A 21,776-nucleotide genomic window follows, 5' to 3' on the forward strand; every position below is an offset into this window, starting at 1 on the left:
TGTGTAGCCCAGGCTGGCCTCAAACTCACAGTGATCCTCCTGCCTCAGCCTCCTGAGTGCTGGGATTACAGGTCAGCACCACCAGGCCCGGGATAATTTAAGTTCTTACTGGACACATTGGTACACTTGAAATTGTAATCCTGGCTACATGGGAGGTTGAGGCAGGAGGATCGTGACTTTAACCCCAATTTAGGCAACACAGCAAGACCGTCACATGTCCTCTTACCACCTGCTCCATGGCCACTTGGTTTCTGTCTCTGGATGCTACCATTTTGCATGCTACCATTTTGGGGTATGTCTCTCCAGATATTCAGTTCATATACAAACATACGGACATGTTGTCTCCTTTTTTATAAAAAACAGCGACCACGCTCGGCACACCCTCCTTTCTCACTTGGCAGCCCATCTTGGCTTGTCTCCGGGCTGGCATTTCCGGTGCCTGTACTGTAATTTCCCCTCACTAGCCCCTGATGCTGGGCCTTTAGGGCCCCGTCTTTTCCGGCTGTGCACAGCCTTTCTGTGGCTACTTCTGCATACTTGGGGCACACAGGAAAGGACATCTAGAGCTGCACTGTCCAATATGGCAGCCACTGGCCATATGTGGCTATCTACATTTAAATGAATTCCAGTCAAATACAGAATTCAGTTTCTCAGTCACGCCGGCCACAATTCAAGAGCCGTGTGGGCCCAGGGGCTTGCACAGGGGCAGTGCAGCTATGGAACATTGCTCCTGTGCAGAGCGTCCCGGTGGCCAGGGCTGCTCTTGCTGGATGACACATCCCTGCGAGGGAAGGAGGAAGCCAAAGGTCTGTGTGTCTGAAGCGTGGGCAGAGACAGCCAAGTCTCCCTCTGAAGGAGCTCTAGCTATTTGTATCCATCAATAAGGACGAGGGGGAAGGAGAGCTCTTTTGTTTCCCAACAATTGTACGAACTGTTGGAAGGAACAAGGTTCCCCGTGTGCTGGTTCCAAGGACATTCTGTTTCTGTCATGGTGTCCACGTTGCTCATGTCAGACTCTGCTGTTCCCAGCTCACAATGGCACACCTGTCCTTGGGTCCCACATGTGCAGTCTCCCTTGGACGCCCAGCCTCTGCCGCCTTGCCAAGGTCTGCTTCCTTCCAGCTCTCAGGCTCTTCTGCCCTCTGCATGCCGTGCCTGGCTCGCTGTGTTGCAGGGAAAGTGCCCATCCCTGCCCAGGCTCCCTGGTCTAGAAGACGTCCTTTACCAGAGACTCAGTACCAGCCCAAATCTCCCTTCCTTTTGTCTGTCTCGCACCCTCTGTCCCTTTGGGAAATCATGACCCCCATGCTGCTGCTCCCTCAGGCACTTTCCCACGCTCATCCCATGGAGCTGCCAGCTGACCTGCAGGCAGCAGTCAGCACACTGACTGTCCCCTCCTGCCTAAGTGCTGGCCCCCTTGGCTTCAAGATGCCAGCGCCTCCTGTTCCTCACTACTCCACCCCTGGCTTTGCCTGGTCTCTTCCTTCAGCTTTTGCAGCCCGGGCCACCTTCTCATCATTCTCCACTTTCTCCTGGGCCATCTCGTCCCTGCTGTGGCTTTGATTAGCTTCTCTACATTCTGGGAACATGGTAATACATTTTAATTTCCCTGCCCTTTTTTACTGTTAGATTGAGCATCTTTTCACAGGTCGTGACCTTCTGTATTTCTTCCCTTATAAAAGCTGCTTAGAAGCGGAGTAGATGTTGGATGTCAGACACAGGTTCCACAGATCCTGGCCACGGCAGGGTCTCACCCTTCCTGGCACTGTGGGACCCTTCAGCACCCACACGCTCTCAGCGTCCCCACCCAGGCACTGCACAGGGACCGGGCCCTGCCCGCACTCTGCCCCACAGCTGTCCTCCTCACTCCCTCTCAGCAGTCCTCTGAAGTTCCTACTACCCATTCTGTCCTTGCTGAACCCCCCTCTCCTTCCTAGACTCCACACCTCTTCCCTCTGGTTGAGGATTTTAAATCTCATAATTTCTTCTCCATCCCTGTCCCCAACATCAACTTTGGAGCTTTAGCAGCAGGATAACTGTCTTGGTCCGTATCTCATAATTTCTATTTCTTTTTTCTTTTTGGGTTTTCTGAGACAGGGTTTCACTTTGTAGTTCAGGCTAGACTTGAACTTACTATGTAGCCCAGGCTGGCCTCGAACTCTTGGTGGATCCTCCTGCCTCAGCCTTGCAAGTGCTGGGATCAGAGGCCTGCGCTACCATGCCTGGTTCCACATTTTTAAATAACTTCTTGACCTGAACCCAAGTGACTTTTATTTCAATCCCATGTACCTGATTTCACCTCCTGTAAATGAGCTGCCTCTACGATCTCTGACTCCCGAGTTCCTTTTGGACCACAGCCTTTTACATGCCCACCTCCCTTTCTCCGTCGCATCAGTTGGGCTTGTTGTTATCCTTGGTGTGATTCCAAGTTGGTTTTTTATTTTTTACCCCTTCCCTTCTCTCCAATCCTGCCTTGATCTCCACTGGCCTACCCATCCAGGCTGTGCCCCATGACCCTCATGCCAACTAAGTCATAACCAGATCATCGGTGATCTTCCCATTACTGTGGGTTGTGCCTGCTACTTAGCTAATTTTTAATCTCAAGGCCATGCACTAGACCGTCTGCCTCACTTGCCATCTCCTCCTAAGGCCCTCCCTTCTTTCCCTAGATGGAGGGGATACTTTCACTCCAACAACAACAGCGGTTCTGCCTGCTACAGAACTTCATCCTAACTCAGCCACACTCCTGTCTAACCTCCACAGGCTATGAGCTCCGGGACAGTAGTGACCGCACCAGACCTGTGTCTGCATTATGCAGCCTCTCTGTGTGGACCAACCATGCTGGCTCAGTTTTGATGAATGGACAACTTTTGCTTTTGGCCAGGACCATCTCATCACTGTGAGGTGATGGTACCTAGATTTAAAAAACAAGGACACACACACACACACACACACACACACACACGGAGAATAAAGGAGAGTTCTGGGGAGTTTATATGCTGTCTTACAAATGGACATAACTGAACTAGGTCACAGGCAGCTGCAACTGGGAAATGGTTTTTCCCAAAGCGCCATGTGATTCTGTTAGTATCCAGCGACGCCAGGGTTAAGCAAGCTTACTGTGGCAGTGATCATCCATCTCAGTGCTAGGTCTTGGCCTTGGCTGAAAGAAGCGAAAGCATTGTTTATGCTGCAAGGAAAAAAACTGTATTTGTTCTTTTTTGTTTGTGTAGGAGAGGATAGGTGTCTCTTATTGTCGCCAGTCCTGTGCCAACAGCTTTAGAAGTAAAACTGCACCCATAGAAACTGTTTGAGGTCCTGCTTCCCAGACACAAGGACGTGCCCCACAGGCCGATGCCGACGCTGCTGGTGCAGATGCTCTGGGCCCAAATGCGGGGCTCAGCCTCTTTGCCTGGGGAAAGGCAGACACACCTCCCACCTTTGCTCAGGACAGAGACGTGCAGCCCAGTTTTAGTCAATCTTTGATGAAGGGGTTTGGGGCCAGTCTGCGAGACACCAAGACTAAATGATTAAGAATAACTCTGTTTAAGAGAACAGTTTCCGTGGCCACCCAGAGCCTGAAAGCATCAGTGCGCACTGGCAGCTCGTGACAATGTAGCACTCTGCGGTTCCCAGGATGCTCTGGGAAAGGAGGCCTGGCTCTGGGGCTTGTGCTGAGCAATCAATCATTCCTGGGCCAAGGCCCATTGATCCTTTAGGGTCCTGTCCTGTGTGAGCTTGTAGGCTCTACTTTTCCAGAGCTTCCTGTGAATAAAGTAAGTGTTCTGTGGGCTTCACAGCTCCTTCTGGGCTTCTGCGATGCTCTCTCTTGGCCTTCATTAAGCTCATCCACGGAAGAGGGATCTCACCAATGTCTCTGAAGCTCACATCTTTGGCTTCTGAGCTGTACCAGCGACCCCAGACCCCTGACTGAGGAGCCGTCAGTCCTGCCTGGGGTCTGGGCTGCACCCACAGCCAACACCATCCAGGGTCCACCCTAGCTTGCTTCCCTGCAGCCTTGATGTGCACCCGCCCAGTCCCTCTGGTCAGCCACCTTCCTTCCTGGGGAACTCTGTTCCTGCAGCCCAACCTCCTCACCACCCACCTTTGAGACTCTTGCTCCTGGGTGCAAGGATGGTGAGGCTCGTGGAGAAGCTGCCCGCCCCTTCAGTGTGGTGAGCATGGAACTCCAGACGTGACCTAGGGACAACCCTCCCACACTGTGCGGCTAACCTCAAGTGTGGCTTCGAACTGTGGAATCTTCTCTCAGAATCCAGGGATGGAAAGCCAGAAGCTCACCCACTGGGGCCAAATTACAATTCGTTAGTGTGAAAAGTTGCTGTGGTGCGCCCTGGAGATCCTGGCTGGGAGGGGACATAAGGAGAACAGGAAGCCAAAGAAAGCCTCTGGGCTGCAGCAGCTGCCGCTTCCAGGTGAGCCCTCCCACTAAGGCTGGCATGCAACGGACCCTCCCTTGCAGGAGCAACTGGGATGGCTGCTTCTAACTCTGACGGCAACAGTCACAATTGTACAGTCAAAGAACTCTTTATTTCTACGGAGCAGAGGCCGGAGCTGGGCTCCTGCTGTCCCCACAGCTCCCTTTGCATCTAGAGGCACAGCGTGGCTCGTGGGGCACATCCTTCCCTGCTGGGGTGCGGGCAAAGGCTGCAGTGAGCAGGGCCTTCAGAGAGCGCACAGGGATCCAGGGAGCCCTTTTGTGGGGGGAGCTCTGCCAGTGAGCTTTCCGAGAGGTCCAGCGGAGGTCGGGTTCCAGGGCAGGTTTCCTTCCCATCACAGCCTCCGGGCCTTCCTGGGGCGGCAGCCGTTGTGCGGGTGAGGGGTGTTGTCTGTGATTGAGATCACTTCCAGGCCGCCCATGGTCAGGCCCTTGATGGCAGACTGGAAGGAGCAGAAAGGACAATGGCATGGCCACAGAAGTGATACCCATAGTCTCCAGATCAGGCAGGGCTGCAGGAGGGTCAAGGTGCAGCAGGAGGGTGGAGTGGGGCGCAGCGCTGGCTCAATACCTTACTCCCCCCTCACAAAGGGCTCCTGCAAGCCCCTGACCCAGGTTCTGCACACTGCCCACCTCTCAGACCACACCTGCCGCCCTGTGCTGTACACTCGGGAGGACGGAGACTCCTTGGCGTATCTTCAGCATCAAAGCTGAAGACCACTTCTGCTGGGCTCGGGACCCCAGGACAGACTTCACCACCAGAGAATCCTCTGTTTCATACACCTCTCCCCACCCTCCAGTGCTGGGTGTGTCTCCAGTGTACTGAGAGATGGTCTCCTGGGCCTTCCCACTCTCAGGAGCCTGGCACACAGCAGACACCCAAGGAGTGTCCAATGAATTAAACAGTGATCCAGGCTCGTTTTGAGGGGCTTAGTAGACTGGAGGAACGGCAGGGAGAAACTTCAGGCCATACCGGGGAAACCCATTAAAAGGGCTTTCCCACCTTCCCTGTACCCAGCTCTTCAGCCCCAATTCCACAGACACCGTGGAGAACCACGGTCACTTACCCAGCGCCCGGGGCCCAGGCCTTTCACTACAACTCGGATGTGGGTCACGCCCTTTACAGTAGCTTTCTGGAGAGAAGTGGTAACTGGTTAGGGCCCCGGAGAGACAACTACTGGATCCCAATCTCTGGCTCCTGCCTTGGGAGCAAGAGGGAAATGGCAGCCACAGGAGCAAACAGGGAGGCAGAACAGAAGAGGCAAGGGGAGATGGCTGCAGTGGAGGGCAGGCAGAGTCAGCAGGGCGTCTGACTAGACTGACTGTCGTCTTTAAGCCCAGCACTGCCACCTACTGGGGATTTCTAAGTACTGCTCAGATTCTTAGGTAAATGCAGAATTGCAGACCATGAGGTATCCCTCTGGATTTCAAGACCCAACTTAAGAGTGTCATTGTTTAGGGGCTGGGGGTTTAGCTCAGCGGCACAGCGCCTGCCTGGCAAGCACAAGGTCATGAGTTTGATTCCCGGTACTGGAAAAAAAAAAAAAAAGTCAAAGAGTGTCATCATTTAAAATTTTTACAATGTATTTTCCTCCTTTGGTGATAAAGGCAATTCTGTACAGAAACTGGAAAAATACATAGAAGTTACTCTTTATTTTGTTTTGGTTTTTTTGGAGAGAGGGTCTTACTATGTAGTGCAGGCTGGCTTTGAACTCACTAGGTAGCCCAAGCTACCCTCAAACTTGCGGCAGTATCTTGCCTCGGCTTCCTGAGTGCTGGGATTACAGGCATGCACCACCATGCCTGGCCTATAGAAGTTACTCATAACCTACCATGTAGAAGCCACTGGCAACACTGACATATTTCTTTTAACTGTGTATCATCTGTCTACTACTGGGCACTTACAGCACTTTGATTTTTGATGATCGTTAATCCACTGCAATCATTATCTCTGGAGGGTGAGCTCTGTTTGAAGACCAAGGTTTTCCTTCAGAGGATGAACACTGTATGGCCTACGCTATGGAGCTAAGAGTGCAGGCTGTGGTCCTAGGCCAGGCTGGCTCCTGTCAAGAAGCTGAACCAGCTCACTGGCTCTGACCAAGTTACACACACCCTCTGGCTGTGGAAAAAGTAGCTAATATTGAGGGTTCTCTCAAGATTCCCAATAATGAATATAAAGTGTCTACAGCACAGTACTTGCTCAATATACCAACAGCAGAACATGACAATTTGCTTCTAGAAAAATCTGTGACAGTTCACACTGGAGTGAGAGTCCTCACTATATCACGTGTTCTCCAAACAGACTGTCACCCCCACCCCACTCCATGCTAAGAGCTTTTATACTGAGAGGGCTGCAGCTCTTAAGCCTTTATCATTTTGGCTCTGACCCCTAAAACAAAGCAAGTGTTTTCCTGGCAAGGAAGCTGAGAAAGCAAAAAGAACCTCTGTGCACAGAGCCCTCAAGCCGCCTGCAGTGTCAGGACTTCTCCCAGGGGTTGGCGTGTGTGCCGCTGTGCCACTACTTCTGAACACCTACTCCAACAAGAACTCTCCACAAGGGTCGCCATGCAGAAAGTGGACACACCACCCAGGGAGCGCAAGGCACGCGCACTTACCGCCGCTGCGGCTATGCCTGCCGTCTGCGCTGCGATGCCCGTGCCCTTCTTGGCGTTCCGAAAGCCTTCCGTGCCGCAGGAAGTTCGGGCCAGGGGCACGCTGGTGGAGGAGACCACCTGGATCTGTGTGCTGGGGAAAGCAGGGAGGCATATACATGTAACTGCTGCTCAGGGAAGTGAGGGTGCTAACCTACGTCCTTAGGAGGCCGGGAGAGAAAGAAATTGACTTGTTTCTGTAGTCGATGCCGAGCCAGGAATTCCCTTAGCACCTGTGTACACACCACAGACAACACAGGTCGTGTCGCCATGAACTCACCGTTCACGTTTCCCCCTGTGAGGCAGAGGTCAGAGCACCAGGGCCCAGGTGAGAAGGTGAAGGGGTCAGTTTTTGGGGGTTTACGGTTACTTCACTACTGAGCTGTGTACTTGTGGACCATCTCCCCCAGCACCCTCATCCCCTTAGTACTCAGCCAACACTTAGTAAGCACCTCATGGTCTGCCCCTACTACAGTTCCTCTAATTCTTGAACAGGACCAGGAAATATTGTATCCAAAGAGGGAAAAAAACCCAGTTCTGATAAATACAATATACCCACCCTGGCTCGTTTTCATGAAACCTAACCTTTAGCAAGACAGAGGTGTTTTCTTCAAATAAGAAGGGGTGAGCCTGGGGACCCTGAATCAGTACCGTCACACAGCACTTGGCACCCTGACTTCTCATCCATGGAGGCTGAAGTGGAAGGAAACCCCCAGGGGACCACGCGGGGCTCCCCTTCCTGCTCACTTGTTGTAGGTGGCTTTAATATGTGCAATTGGGATCTCTTCAAATTTCTTCCCTGCCCATTGCAGAGAGCTCTCTTCTCCTGGAACTGGAGGGAAAACGCTGCAATTAGAAGAAACAGTTTATTTAAAATTGTCTTGATTTTTTTTTTTAAAGAAAAAGAAAATAGTACAAATGAGCCCAGAATGAAAAGCAGCACCCCCAGGTCCCTGTCCTCCTCGGGGGGCCCGTCCTGCACGGGGTGCCGCGGTCCTGACTATTCCTTTCCAATCACTCTGGGGCCACTGTGGCTCCTGTGAGTGCCCTGCTTATAGGGCTTTGCTTTCCGCTGTGCTGTTTGGAATCGAACCTAGGGCCCTGCACATGCGAGGAAAGCATTCTACCAGTAAGCTACAACTCCTGCTTCGAGCTACTGTATTTCTTGACTTGTTGACTTCAGACATATCTAGGGACTTTTGATTCTGAGAAAAGAGAATTTAATTCACATGTCCCATCTTCCCGTGTCTTGCTTAGAGAATCACATCACTGCTTTCCAGTCCTTTATAGACTACTCTTTCTGCATTTTAAAAATCTAAATAAACTTCTACTTCTTGTTTTATCAACCATAGACAATATCTTATCTCTCTAAGAATGAGCCCAAAATTTAAATACTCTTATTATCATCATTTCTGAATATACCAGCAAACTTCTGTAAGGGCTAGATGGCAGATGTCTTACATTTCCCTGGCCAGTGGTCAAGAGGTTTGTGCCACAACTACTAAACTCTGTGATAAATAGTCACAGACAATAGTAAATAAATAAATGGTGGTGTTCCAATAAAACTTTACAAAAACAGGTAACTGGCCATACATAGACCAGTGGCTTTCAATGCAGGCAAAACAGTCATTCCTGAGCATCCAAGTGTGTAAGCTTTACCCCCGACTGCAGACCGGGTCCAGGAAATCTATTTTCCAAATACCCCAGGTGAATCAGATGTGAACTGTGTCGGGAACACTGGCCCAGACACTGTGTTGAGTTACGTTTTAGTCTACTTCCAGCTTGCAGTGTGCAAGTTCTCTTCATTTTTAGGTGAGGAAACTCAGGTACAAATAGGGGATTAGGGTTGTTAAGGAAAGCCGGCTGAGACCTGTATGTCCCAGTTCAGAGCTTCGCATAACATGCTCTGCTTTTTAAAAATCTGAACACACACAACTATCACTCAGCAACCTCTGGGGGTAAATCCGCTGCTCCCCTGGTTCCACACCAAGTCAGATTCATGCTTGGACCTGACACAGCCACGCCAAATTTCTAATACAATGAACTGCATTTTAGAAAAGACACTGTCATCTGAGCACCACTCTTACCCAGCCCAAGCTGCTTTTCTGAAGACAAAACTAAACAATAGCACAGTGGTATCCAAAGGGTACATGTCTATTCTTTCCTGGGGTATGAAGAGAACTTACACACTGCAACAATCTAATAGGTTGTTGGCTTATCTGCCTACATGCAGATATGGAAAGTGGGTAAGTCTTGCAGGTAACGTTAATGTTTAAAAGATGATCATTTCTCCTGTTGACAGGGGGTCAAAAAGCCAAGTCTACTGAAGTCTGAGTTTAACCAATGTAATGCTGTTTAGACGGCAACAGAACTTGATCTGTTTAACTGAAAGCCCGAGGAAGACCCGGCCTTTAAACCTCCCAGGTTTGGTGTACAAACAAACAAATGGCTCACCCAAGGAAGCCCCCAAAAAGCAAGACAAGGCTTTCAGGTACTTGTCATCTGCCTCTTTCTACCCATCCTTACACCAAGGTAATTGCAGAGACAATCCATTTTCTAGCAACTTCTGGAGACAAGTTTTAAAAATGCAAATACATGTAGCAAGTGCAAAGCATAGCTCAGCTTTCCTTAGCACTATTCCTACTGTAATTGCCGGTGATTTCAGTAAGATGCTTCCAACCACTTGGCTTCTGTTTCTAAGCCTATGTCCTTCAACAGCGTGTGCCCTCTGTCCTGCCTCAGCTCCTCACTCTAGGGTCACCCTTTACCTTCGTCATTACCAACACTTGCGACCACATTCTGACCTTTGAGCATCACACTCCGGCCACCTCTGGACACCCACTTACTCTCCTGTTATCCTCACTCCAGGAACCCTTCAATCCCACAAACCCTGCAATCCTGTGACGCCAGCAGTTGTCCACCATCCCAACATGCCTCCTGTCCTCACTTCCCTCCTTGCTTAGACTAAACCGCATGGCCAATCCTGATGACTGCTCCCTCGCAGACACTCTCGATTCTGTTTCCTCTTACTTCGTTGTACTCCCCTGGCGGCCCCTCCCTCTAGTTAAATCCGTCTCTCCAGCTGCTCAGCCTGTGCAAATATAGCAATGCTAACATCTCCAGGATTGCGGCTTCTCGACCTCACCGCTACTGACATTTTGGGCAAAATAATATTTTGTTGTGGGAGACTGTCTTGTGAATTATGGGGTATTTATAGCGGCATTCTTGTCCTCTATTCATTAAATACTGTCCCCCAATTTGTGGCAACCAATGACGTCTTCAAATACTGCTAAAAGTCTCCTGGGGTCAAAGGTGGTCAAGGCTGAGCATCACCGCTGTTATTTTAATGCCTGCTAGCATGGAGCAGGCCCTCAGCACTGCCTGGCAATATCCCATTCAATCATCCTCCCATTCTTCTTGATGACTCTCCTGCACTTTCCTTTGTCTCCTCAAACCTCCAATTTCTTCCTGCTTCCTCAATGCCAGCTGATGACCTCTACAGAGAAGCCGAAGCAATCAGTTCCTTCCGGCTCCCCAGACCAAACATCTGTACCCAAGGCCTCTTGTTCCGAAGTTCTGCTTGCATATTAGTCCCTCAAGGACACTGCTCTAGCAGTGCTCATACTTCAGTGTGTAGTTTTTTCCTCTCTACTGTATCATTCTCAGTGGCAAAACATACTGTCATGCCCAAATCTAAAAACAAAACAAAAAAACCCAAAGCCCTTGAACCTGAAGTTCCCTTGACTGCCCATTTCTCTATTTCCCCTTACAACAAAGGTCTGTTGAAAAAACTGTTTACACTCCCGTTTTTTCCTGTATTTTTTATCGTCCTTGAACCCACTCCAATCCATCATCAGCCCCTACCACTCCACCAGAAATGCCCTGATCAACATCACCAACCAAATCTACATCGATAAATCCAACCACCAATTCGGTACCAGCTTATCAATGCATCACATCAGCAGCCCTGGACACAGCTGCTCTCCTTACCATTAACCACACTAAAAAATCTTTCCTGGTTTTCTTTCTGCCTCTCTGGAGGTTGTCCCTTTCGCTGGTTCGTCCTTACCACCCAAATCTCTCCTCTATGTTGTATCTCCACTTAGATATTAGGCACCTTCTTCAGGTGCAAAATTTTGGAGTCTTTTTTCATCCCTCTTTTTCTCACACCTTCTCTTAACAAATCCTGCTTTCTGACCATTTAGACTAATTCCCTGCTATCAGCCTGGTCCCAATCACCATCATTTCTTTTCTTTTTTTTTTCTTTTTCTTTTGAGACAGGGTCTTACTATGTAGTTCAGGATGGCTTTCAACTTATTATGTAGCACAGCCTGGCCTTGAACTCTCAGCTATCCTCTTCCCTCAGCCTCCTGAGTGCTGGGATTACAGGCATAGGTCACCATGTCCGGCAGCACCATCATTTCTTGCCTGGATTACTTCTCCAGTTTTCAAACTGCTTATAAGACTTCTCTCAATGGTTGAACATCAACACAATGGCAAAGAGACTTTATAAAGCAAGCATAATCGTGTCAACCATCTACTCAACTGTCCAGTGGCTTCCCATCTCACTTAGTCTTCAAGATGGCCTACAAGCTCCTAAAGAATGTGGCCATGTATGCTTGCTGCAAGTCCAACCTCCCATTGTTTTACTTATCTTCTATTTACTGTCCCCAACCCACTAGGGTTTAAGTTCTATGTGGGCAGGGAGTTTTCTCTGCTTGGCCAGGTTTATGCCAGTGTTCAGCACTGTTTAACTGTGTTTTTGTCCCCAGTGCTGGGGACCAAACTTGGGACCTGATGCATGGTAGGCAAGCACACTACCACTACGCTACATCCCTAATCACAGTGATGCTGAATGAATGACTCCAACAGAATCTTGATTTAAACTCTTTCACCGGTGAGGAAAGTGTAAAAGCTCCAGATGGACAAGCACGACCTTTACTATTCTGATTTCTTCTTGTCTTGCTAGCCACAGCTGTCACTACACACACCTAAGCACACTATATTCTTTCAAACTACATGCTTTTACACAGACTGTTATCTTTGGCTAAGATTCTGTTCACCTTGTCCAGCTGAATTCCAATTTACTTCTCAGCTTCACGTTATCTTCACTGTCTGGGCTGACATAATCAGAAGTGAGACATTTATTCTTTCATACTTCCAATCAGCTCTTACCTCTGTTATACCACCCCTCAGAATACGGTGAAATTGTGTAACTATTTTTTTTGAAAAAGACTGAACTATCTAAGTGAAGGAATGACCTTTTGTATTTCTGATACCTAGCATAGTACCTGACACACAGCAGGTTCTCAGTGAACGTTTGCGAAATGGATGTGAAGTTAAACAAATGGGTACATCGCCTGTATAAAAAGGTAGTGGCACTGGCAGGAAGCAAGAGGCCAGTGTCCAAGACTGAGCACAAAACTCACTCCCGACCATCAATCAACTCAAAGTGCAGCACGATCTGCTCCAAAATCTAAAACTCCTCTCACTGCATTTTGTGTCCAAGATAGGGAAAGCTGTTAGTTTGACACGAACTCCATCTCAAAGGAAAGGGAACACACAAACATCTGGCATTCACTTATTCACCCAACACAGGCTCACAGAGCAGCTGCAGTGAGCCAGAGCTCATCTCATGTGATTTTCACACACAATCCCTTAAGCAATATCCCCATTTTTTGAAGAGAAGACTGAGTCTCCGAGTTTGATTTGCATGAGGTCCTGCGGATGGTGACAGGGCTGGAATTCACTGGTCCTGTCTCTGGAGGGTGGTGGGCGGCAGTCACTGGTTTGCGTCTCCAGAGGCCTGGATCGGGGCTGGGGATTTAGCTCAGCGGCAAAAGCGGCTGCCTGGCAAGCGCAAGGTCGTGAGTTCGGTTCCCGGTGCCGGAGAAAAACCAAAACCAAAAAAAAAAAAAAAAAAGCTTCCAGAGGCCTGGATCTCAGTGGCCCTCACCTGAATCTGCTGTGACTCAGAGGCTCCTTCTCAAATTCCTGTTTGGCTGCCGCGTCTTGCATCTCTTGGGTGCCCGTGTGGATGGTCCGGGCTGGGACACCGGGGACAACTCTGTGGAGAAGCAAAGCTCGATAAAGTCATGGCTTAACGGTCACCGGCGCCCAAGTAGCACATGCGACACGGACAGAAACGCAGTCCCAAAAGTGGCGGTGGAGTCCAAGGGGCAGTTATTCCTACCTGGTCGTCAGGGGCTGAGTCCATGACCGCGGAATCCAAGACCTCACGCTTCTTACAACCTGCATGGCTTGAATTTGACCCCAGTCAGCACCCGTCAGAGGCGTCGACCTACCTAGAGAGACGCCAGCACCACCAGTGTTTGCGGGGGAGGGTACAGAAGAGAATTCATCTTGTTGCTCTTTATTAGGTGCATTAAGTGTTCTTCCAAATTTAAGTGCTCTAAAAGGCTATCGCTGCGTGTTCACCTGGGAATTATTCCCCTTTTAAATGTCTTAACACGAGAACTTCAACCACCGCTGCATATTGGAATGGTTTGTTCTAGCAGTTCCGAGGACGGCGGCGCCCCCGCGTTGACTTATGGGAGTATAGGGTTGGCTGAGAGCTCCTCTTGGAGCCGCGGTTTATTTTGGGAAGGAAGAAAGATGGCGGCGCCCGTGAGGCACGGTCTGCTACGGGTGACGAGAGGCTGGCGACGGCTGGAGAGGCTTTGGGCGGGTAGTTTGGGTTCTCGCAGCCTGTCTCTTGAGAGCGCACCCTGCAAGAACAGATCGCCATGGCGTTTATTGGGTGCGTTGTGTCTGCAGCGACCACCGCTTATCTCCAAGCCTCTGACCCCACTGCAGGAAGAGATGGCAGCTGTGCTGCAGCAGGTAGGATAGGGATGAGGGCTTAAAGGTGACGAGCGGGAAGCAGTAGCGCCCGGGACTTGGTTCGATCCTGAATTCGGGACCAGTTAGTTTGTGTGACCTGAAGCAAGGCATTTCCTTTCTCAACCTCACTGTACTCGTCGGCATATAGAAGTAACTTCATTGATTTGGGTTGACATATAGTAGGGGGTTTAACAAATAGTCTGTTTTCCTTCTCCTTCTTCGTTGTCTCTTTGGACAACTCTTTGAAGACCCTCTCGCTTTTTATTCATGTAACGCATTTGGGATCCAGTGGTGACAGGACAGGAATTAGTCCTTCTCACCAGGCGCTCGCTGACTGGGGGTGGGGGGGTCCGACGTGTGATGCGTGTTAAAAAGGAAGAGCAGGAGGCAGAGGGCACATCTATAAGACGCCTGTGATAAATTCTGCTCTGTTTTACCTTAGGACTATTTCTGTAAATGGCAAGTGAAATATTCAATAGGGGCAAAACCGAGTGTAGTGGTTGTGAGCGTGTTAAGTCCCCACACATAATGATTGAAGCGTGCTATGCTTCCCGAGCATTTGAGAATTCTTGTCTTGGATTATTGAAAGCTATAAACCCTTCTGTGTTTTCTGCTCAATTTACTTATTTCCTCATTCACTTGGCAAATTATCATTATTCACCTTATAGATGTTCATAGCACACGTAGTGTTGTGTATCAGACAGTGTGTTGTGATAGAGATCCTATACTGAATGAGAGAGGTGTAGCTGTGGTTCAGGGTTTTCAATCCGGTGGGTAAGGGGGCAGCCAGTAACCAAATAATCACATAACACTGCAGACTCCTATGAGTATTGGGAAGGAAATTATAGAGTAATGTGTTTCATAGGGGCACCTAATTTTGAATTTATGGGAGGTTTCAAAGAATTCGAGAAATTGATGTTTAAGTTGAGATCAGAAGGATGAGTAGAAATCTCTTGGGAGAAAGAACATGATGGAAAACATTGTAGGAAAAAGGGAAAGGCAGGAAGGTAAGATGCTGATCAAAGACCGATAGGACTGGAGTGTGGTAGTGGACAGGCAGTGCCTGTCCCAGTCCTCTGTTCTTTGTAGCAGTCTTGACGCCCAATCACATTCTGACATACTGACCAATGTAACTCAAGCTTTATGCAGGTGGCCCTTTTATCTTTTTCTTTCTTTCTTTTTTGTGTTTGTTTTTTTCTGTATAGTGTTTTGATTGTATGTTTGGTTATTTTGTGGTAAACTTTTGAGCCTGTTCAGGGATGCTGTAGCTTCTTTTTACTTACTCCCTTTCTTTTCTTTGCTTTTTTTTTTTGTTTTTCATCCTTTTAATTTTTCCAGATTGAGGTAGAGAAGAGCCAGTATTCAGACCATGAACTTCGTGCTCTGGATGAAGCCCAGAAAATGGCAAAGAAGAAGGATGACCTCTGTGATGATGAGCAAGAGGGACAGGATATATTGCTTATACAAGACCTGGAAGATTCATGGGAGCAGGCATTCCTAAAGTTCAAACCTGGAGATCGTATAACAGGTTAGCCTCTGATTCGTGTTTTAAGTAGCACCTTCACAGAACAAAACATCTCTGAGAAAAATAAGTTCTCTCCCTTCTTCCTGACATCTATCCTAGTACAAATTTTAAAAGGTGTGTGTTATTTTTGGTGTTGAGGTAGCCTTTTCCTGCATAAACTTTGTGAATGTTATCTGAATTTAAGCCTACTCTAGGACAGAGTGGAAAAAATTATATCTTTTTTTTTCTAGTTTTGTGTTTTATCAGAAATCCCTCTTAAAACAAGGGATTCTGTTATCATTTCACAGATGAGTGAAGAGCAGAGAAAGTGGGGGCCACTTAGGTCAGTAATAGCGATAAATCCAGTGGAGTGGTCATGTTTGAGTTTTTATGGGTGTTGTTTCTTTTTCAGAGTATGTTTTGCTCTACAGAGGAAATGTAGTGTGAGCCTATACCCTGAAAGAGGTCAGAGTTTGAGAGATGGGTCAGAGTTGTAAATTGGCTATATGTTCTTTGAGAGCAAGAGTTATAGCTCTCCTCAAAGATCCTAAAACTCTTTAAGTTTTTTGATTCTGGTAGATTGAACTTCTTTGCCTCCTCTGACCCCCTTTTTTTTTTTTCATAGAAGCCGATAAAAAAAATGATCGAACTTCATTGCATCGGAAGCTAGACAGAAACCTTGTCCTGTTAGTCAGAGAGAAATTTGGAGATGAGGATGTTTGGTTGCTACCCCAGGTAGAGTGGCAGCCAGGGGAGACCCTCCGAGGCACAGCCGAGCGAACACTGGGCACTCTCTCAGGTGAGTTCTCTGCTTTCTCTAAATCTCATGAGCTTTGCTTCAGAACTGGGTGCAGTGGTGCATGCCTGTAGTTCCAGCTACTTGAGAGCCTGCGGTGGGGGGTGGGGGTGTTAGTTGAACCCAAGGATGAATGCCAGCCTGGGCAACATGGTAAGATCTCATCTCAAAAAATGTTTTTATATTTTAGAGCGAGCTGGAGAATTTATAGGCCACCTGTGAGAATGGGTTTAAGGATAGAGAGTGGGAAGGTAAATGGAGATTTCCACTAGAAAAATCCAGACAAGGATTTTTTTTTTCTTTAAAATGAGTGAGGGTCTTATTTTTGTCCCACTGAGATTTTAGTACATTCAAAACTGATGTTTCTATTATTCTCTCTGCCTTCTTCCATGACCTGTCTGTTCATTCAACTAGAAACCTCAGTTTTTCTTTACCTCATTCCAGCATGCATAAATCTTTGAGTCCTAGTTGGTCTGTTCCAAATAGTCCTGTTTTTATTCTCTTGGCTTTAGCTGTGACTCTCTTCACTTCTGACTAGACCAGTGTTTCTCAACTGTGGCACTGTTGATGTTTGAAACCAGGTAATTCTTTGTGTGGGGCTGTCCTATGCACTGTAGAGTATGAGCAGCATTTCTGACCTCTGCCCACTAGCAGCCAGTAGGACTACCTCATCCCCAACCCCTAACCCTCACCCTCAGTGTGACAACCAAAAATACCTCTAGACATTGCCAGGAGAACCACTACACTGGCCTGGTGAAGGAGTTGCTAAGGAAGTCACTCCTTGCTTTTGTGTCGTACCCTTCAGTGCTGCTAACATGAACTTTCTGCAGCACAAATCCCTTGTTACGTCTCTGTATAGAATGTTTTAAAGGTTTTCCATACCAGGTCAAATTTCTAGCATGGCTTAAGGACCAAGGCAGGTCCTTTCTGCCTTAATCCCTGTCTTGTCAGTCTTCTGACTTGCATTGTTAATACATATTTGAAGTTCTGACTCAAAGCTTTTGTATTCCTTGACTAGTGTGGCCTTTCATATAACTTTGCTTTGAGGCATGCTGGTTCCTGGCAGAATGCTTTAGTTCTTTCTGGTCTGGCTGCTCAGTTTAAGACTCTGCTCATATATTTTTCATGCTGGGATCTTCCCTGAGCATCCAGGTAGAGAGAGTGCCTCTTCCTGGCTTTCCATCACACCTGCATGTGCCATTATTTAGTTTATGAAGCAAACATCTACTGTGTGCCAGGCCCTCCTCTCCGGGCACTTGGGTCACAGTGATGAATTGGATGCTACCTCTATTGTGTAGTAGCTTAGGTCCTAATGGAGAAAAGCCCTTTCACTTATGCTGTTACACTGTAGTACTTGTTTACTGCACACTTTTCTCCCTAGCCAGAATTTGGAGTTCATTGAAAGCCTGCACAGTGTCTATTCTTCTTCATGATCTCAACTCTCAGCAAACTATCTGGCACACAGTAGGTACTTGCTGAGTGTTTGTTGAGTAAAAGGATATGGTGGTATAGGTATACAGCTGCTTAACCAGCCCTGCCACTAGCATAAGTGCTCTTAACAAAATGTCAGCAATCACTGTGTGCCCCCTTGACCCTTTTTAACCAGAGGCTTCTTTGGCCTGCAGGAAAGGCAGTAAGTCACAGTGGAATGTGGCCTTTGTTGCTCTCAATCTCAGCTATCACATAGGAGTTGGTAGCTGAGTTACTTGCCAGGATCATTGTGTTCAAGTGCTCAGCCTCCCTCAAACCTCCATGATAGATTCTTGCTACGTTCTGCTTCCTGTGTCCCAGATGGAAGGGGCTCCACCTTGGTTCTATGCTTTTCTCTTAGAGTTTCCTTTGTAATTAATAAAGTTAAAGGAAATGCATAAGTGACATTAACAATTTGTTTTATATTTGATGCATAGAAAATAAAATGTATTGATTTATGCAAAAATATTTATTGCAAATTTATTAAAGTAGTAATATAAAATAAAAGTGGCAAAGATGAACTCAAGCAATATATAAGAAAAGTGAGTAGGTTACTTTCTTTACACTGGCTTCACACTTCCAATATTTCTGCAAGATGGAATTTTTAGGGGTGAGATTAATAGGTCAAAGCTAGGCACACTTAGTTTTTGCTATGTACTGCCCACTTGTCTTCCCGAAAGTATATATAATAGTTGACATCTTTAGGAACAGTGTGGGAATGCCCTGTTGCCTCAACCCCAAAAACATGTGAAATAGCACATTTCGATTTTGCTTGTATAGTTGCTAAAAATGATCTCCTTTGGGGGTTAGAACATTCCTGTTGTTAGTGAGATTAACCATCTTTTCATGTGTTTGTTAACTATTTCTTTCATGAACTGCTGTTCAGATCCTTTGCTCATGTTTTAATGAGCTGATTTTTTCTTTTTGATTTGCTTATATTTTTTAATACATCTTTTCCAGCTTGTGGCAAAGTAATATACATTATTGAGTTGTTTGGATAATCCAGGAAAATATACACAAATACTCCAGTATAATTCACAGATGTGCACTGCTCACATTTTATATTGCATGTGAGTGGGCCTACACGGTGTGTAAACTGTTCATCGAATGCTACTAATGTTTTTTTTAATGAGGAAAGCAGTTCATGTATATGGTGAAAAATTTCCAAATAGCATCTTGTAAATATACTATAAGAAGTGCTTTTCTTTTCTCAGAGACAACCTCCATTGACAGTTTTTTTGTTGGTGTAAGTATATCCTTAGAAATTTTCTGTGGACATACAAGCATAGAAATAAGTATTTTCTTTTTTTGTATATAATGGGAGGATATAGAAACACACACACAGAGTTAAATACCTTTTTCCTCATATAGCTTTTAATGTCTTTCCAGATCAGCATATAGTGGCTGATTTTAGATGTTTTTAACGCCAGCATACTATTTCATAATATTTAGGTACTGTCATTTGCTTAGTCTGTTGCTTTTGTAAGTAAAGCTGCAGAGAACATCTTGTATATTCATCTTTGCTCACATGAGCAAATAAATATATTTTTAGACTTGGCTAGGTAAAAGAGTATGTACAATTAAAATTGATTTTGGCAAATTATTTGTAATATCCCCTAATTTATATTCCCAGAACATGTGTGAAGGTACCATTTTTGCCCCTTAATCTCTTATACAAACCATAGAGGTTGAAGTTTTTGAACATTACTACTACAGTCTTTTTTCAGTATGTGCAAGGGATTGGGTCCTGGCCTTTCTCCTTCTCTATATTTGAACATCTAAGACTCTATAAAACAGCGTAATACTTGCATATAACCTGCACACATCCTCCCTTGTACTTTAAATCATCTCTAGGTTACTTATGATACTTAATACAATGTAATTGTTGTATGAGTAATTGTTATACTTCCTATTTAGGGAATAATGACAAGAAAATGTCAGTGTGTATTCAGTGTAGACCCATGACCTGCAGATAAGGAAGGCCAATTTGTAATGATACATTATTCTTGTTTGTTGTGATGCTGGGAATTGAACCCAGGGCCTTGAGCATGTTAGGCTCAAGTTCTCTTCCATTGAGCTACATCTCAAACCCATGATATGCTATTGTTGTTTTAATTTATATTTCTTTAATTAACATTTAGGTTGAGTACCTTTTAATGTATCTATGGTTGTTGATATTTTCATGTGAACTTCTTGTTAATATATTTGGGTCACATTTCTTCTGGATTTGATTTTTTTCCTTGATTTCTAGGTGTTCCCCAAAACACTACTTGAAGATATTCCTCTGTTGAATGTGATAAAAATATATTTCCTAATTTATCACTTTGTCTTTGGCTTTGTTGTGCTTTTATTTCCTTTTTTTTTTGTTTTTTTTGTTTTTTAGTCTTTTTTGAGACAGGGTCTCGCTATGCAGTTCAGGCTGGCCTTGAGCTCACTTTGTAGCCCAGGCTGGTCTTGAACTCGCACTGATCGTCCTGCCTCAGCCATCCAAGTGCTAGGATTACAGGTGTGCTCCAAATATTTTTTCATTTTGGGGGTTTTTGCATTTTATGTCTTGTGTAGAATTTTGTGCCTCTCAATGACACAGAAGATATCCCAGTGTTTTTAAAAGAAAAATTTAAAAATACAGAAGAATTCAGAAAATATTAATTGCCCATGAAACCACCATCCAGAATGAAGAAATTGTTTATGAAAATTTGAAATTTGATTAAATCTTTCATCTGTAGGATTACTTTGATGTGATACTACTGAGGTTGTCATCCATCTGTTTTTCCATTTAGCTAGCTAGTTCCTCAGATGCCATTTAACAATGAACCCTCCTTTTCCCCATCCTTGAGAATGCCTGATTAGGATTTAAACCTTGGTCACAGTTTGCAGATACTGGTTTTTTACTTTGCTTTCACACTAGAGAAGTCAAATCTAGAGTTCTTTTTGTGTTTTGTTGTGACATCCCTTTGAAAGGCAGGTGAATTTTGCTATTTAGATACCAAGTATCATCGCAGATGGTGAGCAGGATGTATGCAGAAGTCAGCTTCTCTCACTCCCAGAAAGTGTTTCTGGAACTGCATTTCTGACTTCAATTTGATTTCAAGGGGTAACGCGGCCCCTGGGATGGACCCAGTGAATCTGGACTCCATGGACCAGGAAGCATTTGGATTGAGAGGCTCTTTCAGGAGTGGTCTGTGTCTTCATTCCTAGGGATTGTTTTTATTTCAGGGCTGGAACTGGCATTCATAGAGAATTCTGTGATTTTGGAAGCTAGAATAAACTGGAGGGTATGTTTTTGTCTCCCAATTCTTTTTTTTCCTCCTTCAGAAAACAACATGGAAGCCAAGTTCCTAGGAAATGCACCCTGTGGCTACTACAAGTTCAAGTTCCCCCAGGCTGTGCGGACAGAGAATAACCTTGGGGCCAAAGTATTCTTCTTCAAAGCACTACTATTAAATGGAGACTTTTCCCAGGCCGGGAAGAAGAGCCATCATGTGTGGGTCAGCAAGGAGGAGCTGGGTGACTATTTGAAACCGAAATACTTGACCCAGGTCAGGAAATTTCTTTTGGACCTCTGATGGACTGAGCTGCCTGAGATGATCCTCAGACAAGCTGGGCCTCAAGGACTTGCGTGTGGTCCCCTCACATGTGCAGGGGAAGTTGAGCAGCAAACTGAGTTTGAAGAATTAAATGAATCTGTCCTGTGGTGGTTTCAGCTGATTTGCCCTGGGGGGACAACTGGCTTCTTCCTGTGAAGAGAGATCTCGTAGGGCGCCTTTCCATTTTCTCCAATCTGATAATAGAGTGTTTATTACTTTATAGTGAATTAATTGACTTACTGGGCCCAAGAAGAAAGAACAGAAGGAAATGAATTGACCTAAAGCCTTGAGTTCTGTAAACCTTCTAGATTCACGAGGAAAACCTCACTCTGTACAGTTAGCCATTTTCTATTTTGTTTTTCCTTTCTGCTTGCTAGGAAGATGTTTTAATCTTACTGAAGAAATAATGTCTTCTTTTCCCTTCATCCCTTCTTTCTCTTCCTTTTTTTTTTTTTTTTGAGGTAGGGTC

At 46.2% G+C, this 21,776-nt stretch overlaps 2 protein-coding genes across 2 annotated transcripts; one reads left to right on the plus strand and one right to left on the minus strand.

The window, feature by feature from the left end:
* Positions 1-4,529: 4,529 nt before the first annotated feature.
* On the minus strand, positions 4,530-13,387 carry Mrps11 (mitochondrial ribosomal protein S11). The gene is made up of 6 exons (XM_005381578.2): positions 13,301-13,387; positions 13,064-13,174; positions 7,855-7,953; positions 7,072-7,201; positions 5,524-5,589; positions 4,530-4,899 (listed from the first exon to the last, which is right to left on the minus strand). The coding sequence occupies exons 1-6, from the start codon at positions 13,363-13,365 to the stop codon at positions 4,792-4,794; spliced, it is 579 nt and encodes a 192-aa protein (XP_005381635.1). The 5' UTR covers positions 13,366-13,387; the 3' UTR covers positions 4,530-4,791.
* Positions 13,388-13,585: 198 nt separating this feature from the next.
* On the plus strand, positions 13,586-21,414 carry Mrpl46 (mitochondrial ribosomal protein L46). The gene is made up of 4 exons (XM_005381577.2): positions 13,586-13,950; positions 15,289-15,478; positions 16,080-16,253; positions 21,036-21,414. Exons 1-4 carry the CDS (start codon positions 13,609-13,611, stop codon positions 21,284-21,286), a joined length of 957 nt encoding a protein of 318 aa, XP_005381634.1. The 5' UTR covers positions 13,586-13,608; the 3' UTR covers positions 21,287-21,414.
* Positions 21,415-21,776: the final 362 nt, after the last annotated feature.

The sequence above is a fragment of the Chinchilla lanigera genome, unplaced genomic scaffold (assembly GCF_000276665.1).
Source record: "Chinchilla lanigera isolate Chin_1 unplaced genomic scaffold, ChiLan1.0 scaffold00015, whole genome shotgun sequence".
Classification (NCBI taxonomy): Eukaryota; Metazoa; Chordata; class Mammalia; order Rodentia; family Chinchillidae; genus Chinchilla; species Chinchilla lanigera.

What these genes read in the sequence shown, in the direction of transcription:
- Mrpl46 (XM_005381577.2), top strand. Translation starts at nt 13,609, where the DNA reads ATGGTTTGTTCTAGCAGTTCCGAGGACGGCGGCGCCCCCGCGTTGACT. An exon ending in TGGCAGCTGTGCTGCAGCAG is followed by an intron (nt 13,951 to 15,288) that starts GTAGGATAGGGA and finishes TAATTTTTCCAG; the next exon opens with ATTGAGGTAGAGAAGAGCCA. An exon ending in AACACTGGGCACTCTCTCAG is followed by an intron (nt 16,254 to 21,035) that starts GTGAGTTCTCTG and finishes TTCCTCCTTCAG; the next exon opens with AAAACAACATGGAAGCCAAG.
- Mrps11 (XM_005381578.2), bottom strand. Translation starts at nt 13,365, where the DNA reads ATGCAGGTTGTAAGAAGCGTGAGGTCTTGGATTCCGCGGTCATGGACT. An exon ending in CTGAGTCACAGCAGATTCAG is followed by an intron (nt 7,954 to 13,063) that starts GTGAGGGCCACT and finishes TTCTAATTGCAG; the next exon opens with CGTTTTCCCTCCAGTTCCAG. An exon ending in ATTAAAGCCACCTACAACAA is followed by an intron (nt 7,202 to 7,854) that starts GTGAGCAGGAAG and finishes TGCTTTCCCCAG; the next exon opens with CACACAGATCCAGGTGGTCT.